Source organism: Morone saxatilis, unplaced genomic scaffold, assembly GCF_004916995.1.
Source record: "Morone saxatilis isolate NCDOM2014 unplaced genomic scaffold, NCSU_SB_2.0 Contig8, whole genome shotgun sequence".
In the NCBI taxonomy this organism is placed as follows: Eukaryota; Metazoa; Chordata; class Actinopteri; family Moronidae; genus Morone; species Morone saxatilis.
In genome coordinates this window covers 17,237,842-17,248,630 of record NW_023340257.1, presented here as the reverse complement: position 1 = coordinate 17,248,630, position 10,789 = coordinate 17,237,842, and the positions used below count along the sequence as shown (strand labels likewise).

Sequence of the window (10,789 nt, the reverse complement as noted above, 5' to 3'; positions counted from 1 at the left end):
ACATCAGGAAGCTCATCAAGTATTGAAGAGGAAAACCAACTTAGACTGAGAGACTGTAGCGGGAAGACAAGACTAACAAGAAGAGATGAGAGTAACAATGTACACACAGAGAGGTGGAAAAAAACATGAGGATATATCATGTTCGTTATGTTGCAGGCAGAGAAGGAGAAGATAGTGACCTTATAGAACAACAGAGTTGAGAATATAGTACAGCAATGAGAGGAAATACATTATGACTTTGCTTGTGTTTTTACAGTCTCTTTAGATGTGTGTGTATGTGTGTCACTCTTTGTCTGTCACTCTGTCCCCCTGAATTGAGTTAAGGGGGCATTTAGAGGAGTAGGAGAGCTATTTAAATCATGTGTGTGAGTGTTAGTGTGTGTGTCTGGATCAGTTGGAGGTGCAAGGGACAGATTTACACCCCATGTACAGGAGAGATGAAGGCCATTTCCCAGGCAGGCCATTTCTCTCTTTTCTGTGTTTCTCTGGGTGGCTGACTGGCTGGCGTTGGTCCAGTTTAATTTCTTCAGAGCCCACAGGCTTGTTCTTTCACCTCCATATCCTTTCTTCTCGCCGCCAACGAAGAACCTACTTTCATATTCTCTTCCTCTTCAACTCCCTTGCCGACCCTCAACCGAATCACTTTCTGCCTCTCTGCAAAGTGCTGTATCTTTATCTATCCCCTGCCCTTTGTCCCCTGCAGCTGAGGTATCTCATCTACGCCTCCCTCCTCAGTCCATCTCCTGTGTTGTTTCTCCCCCACAATACTGCTCCTTCCACCCCCGCGCTTTTCTTTCTTCACAAGCTAGATGAGTCTCACAAGTTGATCCTGCTGTGAGAAACACTGCCACCTTGCATGACAATACTCAAAATGAGTCATGACAGCAACGTAGATGAGATCAGTATTCACCATTTGTACAGTATGCGGACCGAACATCATCTACTGCCAATTATCTTTGTCTTACACATTGTAAGGTAGGCAGCCACATTTATGAGTCTGCACCCTCAATTCTACAACACTTTGCAAAGAAACAAACATTTGTTTTTGTCCCCTAGAGCTGATGATAAATCAAACTGCTGATTTCGGCACAAAACATAAAGTCTTTTTTTTCTTTAAAGTCAAATCAGGTTAAGTCATTCTTGATAGTCCCATTATAGAAAATGGGATGTGCAGCTAAGTTTTAAAGCATTATATTAACAAGACAATAAGACAGTAGTGACAGCACACACATCTGTGTGGTAATAAAAAAATGATAAAAACAACTATGAGGCAGTAAAAACAGTAACACAGTAAAAACAATATTAAAAACAATAAGCAGTATAAAAACCCTGAGATCATATCAGAAGTGTGATAGCAAATAAAAGGCAGAGAGGGCAGCTGTTGTTGTGTATGAGCTATTCGATGTTCATATCGATACAATATATACAAAGGCAACCTTTTAGTAGTTTCGTCCTCAGCTGCGGCCAGAAGAAAAGAGCTCAGATTCTTTATACAGAAAATAGTCAGGTCAGTCTAAGATGGTTTTGGCCTTCCTAAAGACCTGCCTGTTTTTTTGAGCTTGACTCAACCCACCTGCTCTTGCTTAACACATCAACAAGCTTGTCAAGCAGAGGGCCATATGTAAAGCCATCAGTACAAAAGAATGAAGCAGTTTCTATTGAATGTATAAAAGCAAGAGTCATCAGAGCAGCACAGATATTAAAAGAGTTTTTCACAAGAAGAAAAAATATTGATGTATTTTCTGAGGAAACATTTATATTAAGTTGTAAACAGTTTTCTGCCAAGAACAAAATTGTCATTGTGGGCATAGAAGATCATGTAAAAAAAATCTGCACTTGATGTCCTTTATTTATATCCTTTAATTATACAACATGCAGCTGTAAAGATGATCTAGTAAGTGTGTAAATGCATGTACACTCTTGAAATCTAAATGAGTCATTTAATCCTAAATATGCATTTTGAATTTGTTGAAATGGCACATTTCTGGAGTTATTCAAGCCTGTGTGAACATTTGTTGTTTAAGTTTCCACACAGACTGAATTTAGGCTCATTTTGACTAAAGCAGTCCCTGCCCCTTTAGCTCCATTGTTAATTTGCTACTAGGATTTGCTCTAGATATGTCTCATCTGCCTGGGTGCACCAGCAAGATCCTCCAGCCCAGACTGCTGGGCTTTTATCTCATAAATAGGGGTGGAAGCCTTTTCCTTGGACTCCTGCTATATGATTTAAGTCCAAAGGCAGCAGCCAGGAGCCTGGTGGTATCTCTTCCAAACCTTGCATGGCCTCTAACCCTGCACCTGACATGCTACTGTTTTTCCCTCAGATAATAAGGAAGGAGCTTCCCAAACAACTATTGGTCCAATGTTTTGTCCTCCTCTCTGAGAGGGAGACCAGTACATTTCTCAGTGTGACTGAACCATCATTTCCCCGTTTTTCCATCTCTCTTAACTCTGTGCTTTCTATCGACTCCTCACACTTCTCTTATTTTATTTTCATTTAATTTTTGGAAAGTGGGCTTAAGGAGAAAAGATTGATGGAAGAGGTAAAAATAGAGAGGGAGCGAGGGAGGGATGGATAACATAAGAGGGCTCATGCTCTGTATTTGGCTGTCAGTAGGTCTATTTCCTCTGTTGTTGTATGGTGTACTGTGGGTTCAAGGTCTCTTCTCCATCAGCATCTCTCTCACTTCCTCCCTGCCTCCTTCTCTCTCTGCTCTACCTGACTCTACCATAAATCCACCAACACACATATTTGCACACACACATATACACACACCAATCAATACACGCCTGCTTGGCACTGCCAAAGCCCAAAATGACTATAGATTTTCTGTCGACTCTGCCACTAAATTATGCAAACCTCTGGTTTATGTTCCGGTACTTTTTTGGTATTCCTACTCCAGATGCGGGATGGGGTTTTCCACTGAGGCAGGGATGGAAGGTTACATGGGTGGAGAGCAGAAGAAGTTGTTTTTGGACAGTGCCAAAAACAATGTTTTTGACTTTGGTTTGGTACAAAATAATTGCAAATGATATACTGCTATAGATTTTTAAATCAATACCATCTATTAAGATCGTTATAAATGTCCTGCTGAAGTCAGGGTTTTGTTTAAGTGCTGAATAATGTGTTCCGGATATCAGTTTTGCAATTTCTGTTTTGCAAGCGCACACACACATATCACACAAACACACAAACATAATCAATGATAAAAACAGTGATACAAAGCTTAAGTAAAGATTACATTCTCAACGTGCCATTCATGAAGTTTAGGCGACCTGCCGCAGATTGTTAAAAACTGCATATTCACAAATTTGAAGGTAGGACAAATTTAAAGTTAGGAACAGGGTTTAATTAAAGGTCCAGTGTTAAGAACTTAGTGGCATTTAGTGATGTAGCTGCAGTTTGCAAGCACAAGGGAGAAAACATGGTGGCCCCAAAAGAAGTGAAAACACACATAAAGACAGTTTTTTTCTTTCTGGGCTATTGTAGAAATATGGCAGTTCAACATGGCGGCCTCCACGGAAGGTGACCCGCAGTGTCTGTAGATAAAGATGGCTGATTCTAAGACAAGACTATTTTTGAAAACAAACCTATGAATATTATATTCCTTTTCTGCCAATAGATTTTTAATGTTACACACTGGACCTTTAATTTATTGCTAATGCCAAATATTGTTAAACACATGAGAAGAAGATAAAAAATAAAAAAAAACATTTACTGATGCTTACCCGGCAAAATTTTTATGTTGCGACAAAATATAATAATAATATAATAATAATAATATAATAAATTAAATTCTAGTTATTTACCTGAAAAGATACATAATTACAGCATAATTGTCAAAAGGCAATTATTAAAGCTAACCCTAATCAACATGTGATGACAAAATGGACATCCTGTGTGAGGTCATTCTCATGTGCACATGAATGTGTGTAGTCTTTAAAGCACTTATACGTACATGCTTGTCCATGTGAAAATGTGTGTACTTTGTGTGTGTGCCTGTGCTTGTGTCTGCTTTGCATGCTTGAATGTGTCTGTGTGTGTTTGTTTCTGAGGTGGGCTAATAGTTTGCCTGGCCAGCCCCGTGGCAGGGCCATCAGTAACTCTAAGGGGAAATTAAAATGATCGGCTCATTCAGTCCCCCAGCAACTCCATTACCCAGAACCTAAGAACCTAAGACACACACACACACAGACACACACGTCCTCGGCTCATCTCTCCATCATTGCCACTTGATTATTTCTCTGTTGTCTCTTTCACCATCCATGTCTTTATTCTGCATCTCACAGACCTTGAAGTTATTTGCGTGTCTTTTAAGTCCATTCTTCTTTCTTTATTCCTCTTACTTTTGCTCTTGCTTTTCATCCTCTCTGCTTCCTGCCTGTCTCAAAATTCCCAAATGGCACTTTTTAAAGTCTGTTTAAAGGTGTCTGACTGGATGTGTATGTGTGAGAGTGATGGACTGTGTAAGAGAGAGACAGCTTTCTGTCCAAGATAGCATTAAGGCGGATTTGGAAAGGCTGAGGTGACATTGACTCTCAAAGCAGAAGAAAGTTCGGGGAGGTTTGGGTTCTACAGAATTTGTGTCTGGGCCACAGTTATGCTTTTACAGATTCTCTTTTCATCAGGGGGAGAAGTAGAGGGACAGCAAAACCAGACTGTGATTGTGTGGATTCAGTGGTCGTAAGAGTAGCTGCTTGTTCCTTCTGGGAGGGAGAGTAATGAGAAAAACAACACTGCCTGCCACAGTGAAATTGGACACACAGCCAAACAAGATAGACCTATTTTATAATAATAAAAAAGAAGAAGTGTGTTTTGACACTGACTTTGTGTGTAGCAGAAATTCAGTAAGAGAGTTTCAATTAAATACATACTGTATATATGTGCTCATTTACACTTCAAAAGAATACATTTTCTGAGACCCTTTCATAAGGGGGAAGCATATGTATCACTATGTATTGAATATTAAACACCTTGGACCAAAGCGCAAAGTAACAACTGCACTGCAGCCATTTTTCTTTGTGTGGTAGTTCATCTAATAGATTCTTAGTGTGAGTCACTTTATAGGCCAATCTGCCATCTAATAGATGCAATATATTCTTTCACCCATCCTTCTTATATGCAGTAATGGAGCCATCAAACAAAAACTCAAATAAAAGTGGAGGATTTTGCAGGTTTCACTGTAAACACACACACACAAATACACCATAATGTAGCTGGTAGCTGCTCAGTGCCCTGATGTGACCCTCTTGGCTCGTCAGGAAGAACTGCTCCACTTAAACTTTGTTGCTCCCTTGTAATTGAATTAGTCTGCTCAATTATGTAGAGGAAGGCCTGTCCTCATTACACAGCACTATTAAAGCTTGAGGATGGAGCGGAGGGGAGGAGAGCAGCAGGCAAGGAGTTGAGAGCGCAGCTAAAAGTCATTTTAGTGAAAACGTCAAGTTTCATCGCTGTAATCTCCAACGTGTCCGCCGCGTCTATACAACAACTGCGCCTTAGTTCATGAAGTGTGTCCTGCTGTATCTTCTCTTGCTGTGCCTGTCTCTCTGTGTTTGACTTTCCTCTTGACTCTCTCTGCGCTTCTGGGCCAAAATGCCTGGAAAATGCTGAACCATCATTTTGGCTGAGTTCTTCCACAGCTTACTTCAGTAACTTCACAAGAAAACATCGTACTGAGCCAGGATGCTGCCAAACCACTTGCTGCGGGGGTCCCTGAGCTCAGCACGATGATCACACATCTGCCAAACATTCACTCACATTTGCGCAAGCACACACACACAGACACTGTAGGGATCTTTTCTTACTGCGAAGGCTTCTTTTTGTGAGATGTCAACTGCTTTCTTATGTCTGTCTCTTTCTCTCTATTTGTCCCTCCTTCACACAGGAACAGCTGAAGAGCCTCCAGAGTGGCTTCAAGCATGTTAACGATGGGGGTTTCAAGCTGCAGAGGTGGGTTTACACGCACACACATACACACAATAAACACACAGAGACAGAATGAGCAGCCCGTTCCTGTCAAAGTCTATTTCCCTGCAGATGGGACCAAGCCATGGCTGTTTAATTACTGATAACCCAGATTGAGATTGGACTTGTGTGTGTCCTCTGAATGTCCCCTACACCCCTTCCCCTTCTCTCCCGCCTCAGTAATCATCTAACCATGGACCTTGACAACAACATCAATATCAACATGCCGCCCGTTGAGACAAAGGTGTTGATGTGAGTATATCTTTTATCTGCTGCTGAGGAGGAGCGACTGTGGACTTTAATTATAATTACATAGCAATTACATAGCATGCATTTTTATAAGACAGCATGTCTTGTAAAAAAGGAAAAGTAAAACTACATACTTTTAATTTCTCTTCTGAAAGAATTTACAGTTTTTCTTCTTCTAACATTATACATTTATAATTGAAATCACTCTTTGTTGAAAAGGTCACAACTCTCGAACATACATTATCTTTCACAAAAGACCACAAATACTTCACTTTAAGGGGCCACAAGCCAAAAAGGTTGCAAACAGCTGGTTCATGTGGTATTACAGTAGGAATTGGTTGGGATTAGATGGTAACACTAATGCAGAACTTTAGGAGTGATTCTGACCTACCTTCCTTTAATCTTAACATTTTAGAAAATTAAAAAATGCATCATATCTAAAAGCTCAAACTCTCATCCATGCCTGTGTTTATATGTCGTCTCATCATCGCTACTTGTAGTATCCAGCGGGCCTGGCGTGACTTCCTCCTGAGACAGGAAGCGGAGAAGAGGAGCCCCTCCCCACCCTCCCTCTCCTCCTCTGACAAGATGAGCATGTCCATCAGCATGACGACCCTGTCGGACGGCAGCACCCCAGTAAGTCATGCCTACGTCAAACGTATTCTTCATCATGAATTAAACCCATTCAGACAATGCTGTGACTGACCATGTTTCAGAAGGCTGTCTGTCTTTGCTCAGACAGAAAGGACAGCTAAATGGTTTTTAAATTAGTGCTTCAGCTTTCTCAATGAGGATTTCATGTGCATACTTGTGTTATAAGTACATATTTATGTAGATGTTACAGTTGGGAAGTTTTGTGCTGCCTTGTGTGAAGAATATGGAACAGTGTGTATAGTGCTGTTCCTGTCCAGAAGGGGGCAACATTTCTCAGCTAATTTCTTCAGTATGCAGACTCACAACCAGCCTCTTCTCTGGTAGCAGAGTGTAAATATAAGGATTTGGTCTGACATCCACACACTCTCTCACTCACACAGCAACAGCACACTGAGGAATTGAAATCAGTGAAAACAGCCATTCTCATTCAGCACATCTTCCCTTCGTTTAACCAGACCGCAATAAATCCCCGGGATTTTCTCTACTGCGTCTGTTCTGGTCATTATAATTCTACACTGACGTTGTCTGCAGTCTTGTGGCTGAAAGTGAAAGTGTGTGTGTACACTTCTCTACTAATCTCTGAGCCTGAAGTCAACAGGCAGGTTAAATCTCAGAGACGGCGGGGAGACTTGTGTATGAGCGCACTTAGATGGTACTTGTCCACTCAATCGCTACAGAGAAAAGCTTTTACACAGAAGAAGACTGTTTGATATGGATTCTTGTGGATAAAAAAGGGGTCAATGGGGTCTTGAGTGACGAGAATTCAGAGTGGTGAGCAACTGGAATAACTGTTTGCTCTCTTCAGAGCCGCTGGGTTTATAGTAACGTGTGATGTGAGCAGCTTGACAGTCAGCATTCAGGCCAGGAAGGTTGTGGAAAAAAGCTTGCTGTAAGGTTATACACACACATACACACACACACACATACAGCACACACAGTAAAAATTGGTTGTGTTTGAGATCCTTTGGGATGCCCAGGAAATGTTTAGCTCAGTGACTTAGACCTTCTGAGCAGATGATGATCATCACAAGAGAAAGAGAGCACATGTGTTTTTTTTTCAAACCTGACCTCTCAACAGACCTCATAATACCTGCTGTATTATCTTAACTCTGTCTCGTGTCTGGCACTTTCTTTCTCTCTGTCCCCTTTGTCTCTCTTCGTGCGATGGTTCTGTCTTTAAAATAATGCATTGGGAGGATGTGACAGCTCCACCCTGTTTGAATTTCTAACAGTTTCGTTTCTGTCGACCCAGCGATACATTCTCAATCCACACCAGGCTTCATACGTTCATGGATGCACGCACACTCATACACACACACACACACATGCAAGGAAGGAGACACAGTGATGTGGCAGCCATCTCTTAAGTGATTGAATTTGTAACCTTTGTGCCTATAACATCAGTCTTTGACAAAACCTTGCTGCATGACACTGCAGCATGTGTGTGTGTGTGCATCAGACCAGATCGTTGTGTGGTTCTACAGTATAAGCAAGCTTTTTCTTCATCCGCGTGTGTTTTCAAGAGGGATGAATGTGATATTATCAGCAGTGTATAAGTGAGATATTGTTGACACGCGACTCTTTACTGTGTAACTGTAGCTCACTCATTGCCATGGCAATCCTGCAAAATAGAGCAGCTCTGGATATCTCTCTTTATGATCGATCCCTCTGCTCCATAGCAACACCATAGAGGGAGGCAGAAATTATAGGTTTCATTAAAAAGGAACCTAACAAAACTCTGGCTTTTATGCCCAGATATGAATCAGCTGTCTAAATTTTATTGTTTCATAATACTATACCACATCAACACACACACACACCCCGCGACCACCTACAAATACACACATATACACACCCACAAGTGAGCACACACACAGCCACAAGAGCATGGACACACAGACCACTACAGCTTTAATTTCAGACTGTCTAGATGATAGATGTCTTTTTATAACCAGACATCAATCAATACTGTTTGGGTTCTGGCCGAATGTTTTTCTTGCAAGATTGCCACTAAATTACTTGTGAAATGAGGACAAAAACAAGAGAAGATTTAAACCCAAGATGTTTGTTTTTTTTTAATTGTTCAAACTCTGAGATGTTTTAATCCTGGATTTCAGAATAAAGGCAATTTCCTGTCTTGCTTCATAGGTTATTGATGCCCTGGGCTTTGGGCATGGGAGCTGTCCAATGCCTTGGTGCTGAACTATGATCAATGTTGTAGTAGTCAAGTGTTGACACTAGAGGGAGATCCTGTATCACAGTGGGGTGGTTTTTGCTCTTCTTGGGAGTGATTGGACAAGTTGAAGCTAACAAATTGCAAACATTTTTTGGGAGAGCAACAACCTCAAGATCTCAAAAGTAATGTAACTCCAGTTAATGCATTGCCTTCTGTGTGTATTAGAATATGTCAAAAAGGACACAATTTTTTTAATTTCATTTTTTATTTTTTTGCAGGAATTTATTTAACAGTCATCTGGGCATCACAATTCTAAAAACATCCGGCCTTTGTGCATAAAATATGATTAAAAGTTTGTATAGTCTTGCGTCAATTGAACCAGGGTATGATGAAAGTACAGAATATATATTTACTGTGTTGACTTGTACTGTACATACATGTGTTTTTCTGTGTATATATGCAAATGTCTGTGTGTGTGTGTGTGTTGGCTGGTGAAGGGCACACAGAGGCAGGTTAGTCCATCTGGCCTGCTAAGGTGCAGTGAGACTAGGCTCGAGCAGAGCAGCGCCGCCTTCCCCGTCTGCCAGCTGTCAGGCTTCTCTGTCTCTGCCCTCTCCATCAATGCTCTCTTAATGCTCCCCTCCTCCTTCTCTTTTCTGGCGTGTCATAATTTATTTTTGCCTTTGCCTTTTCATATTTAATGTTGCTCATCTCCTTCTTTATGCCACTCTCAGAGCCTCTCTGCCTCTCTCTCTCTCTCTCTCTCCTTCTGGCTCTCAATCTCTATTTGAGTGTTTGTCTCTTTATCGCTTGCTCACCAACCTACTGTTCTCTTGGCTTTATCAGGTCATGCAGCTGCAGCAACAGCTATGGAAGCCTGGCAGGAGAGATAAAAGAGGCTAGGCAATATTTTGGGAATTTTTGTGGAGTTACTGTATGTCTACTCTGTATGTACAGTACAAGTACATACAGCAGTAGTTGACTCCACAAATATAAGAGACATTCAGCAGTGTTTCACTGCCTATTCAGGTCTTCAGGTTAACTTCTAGGTCTGCTGCAAGTTGTCCTGAAATAACCCACTGACTTCGCTGCAGCTGACTCAAAATCATCATTACACAAAGCATTAGAACTTCAGCAGATTACTGAGCCAGCAGCCTGCACTGACTGCACTCTGTGTCAAAGCATTTAACCCCTCACATTCATTTTCACCCATCTAATCCCATGCAGGGTACAAATTGTTGCCCTGTCAGTGAGCTTGCATAATTTTAATCCTTGCAGTCTTTGTGTCTTCACAGTACAAACCAACCTTCCATAGATGGAAGAAAGCACAATGGGTCACATATTGTATCACCCCAGTAGAATGGCTATTACACTAAGGCCTCAGTATTGTTATTGTATGAATGACTTGACCTCAGGTTCACCATGCCCTCATTCTGTTGTATTTACTGTACATTTATCTCATGGTGTACCATTCACTGATAGGTAGACAAAGGCAGCTAACCAAGCTTCAATTAGTCAACCATTGAAAAGGAAAGTGCTTTAGTGCCACTTTTCTGTTTGTTTATAGTCTTTCTTTAATATTTTTGAGCCTATTTCAAGGTTAAATCACAGTGCATATTAAAACAATGTATCTAAAGTCAAGTCAAGTAATGGGGGAGCAAAATAAACTACAAAGCAAATCTAATATTCTTGAGCGTAGTAAACATCAGCAGATCATTATTATTGCAGCCGTTTTAAAAATG

General features: G+C 41.0%; 1 protein-coding gene across 1 annotated transcript in view; it reads left to right on the top strand.

The window, feature by feature from the left end:
- The window catches only part of schip1 (schwannomin interacting protein 1), a 205,129-nt gene that overhangs the window by 54,122 nt on the left and 140,218 nt on the right, over window positions 1-10,789 (top strand). Inside the window, exons 6-8 of the mRNA XM_035679604.1 lie at window positions 5,889-5,953; window positions 6,149-6,220; window positions 6,718-6,853. Of these exons, the coding sequence (XP_035535497.1) occupies window positions 5,889-5,953; window positions 6,149-6,220; window positions 6,718-6,853 (273 nt within the window). The remainder of the gene's footprint in view (window positions 1-5,888; window positions 5,954-6,148; window positions 6,221-6,717; window positions 6,854-10,789) is intronic.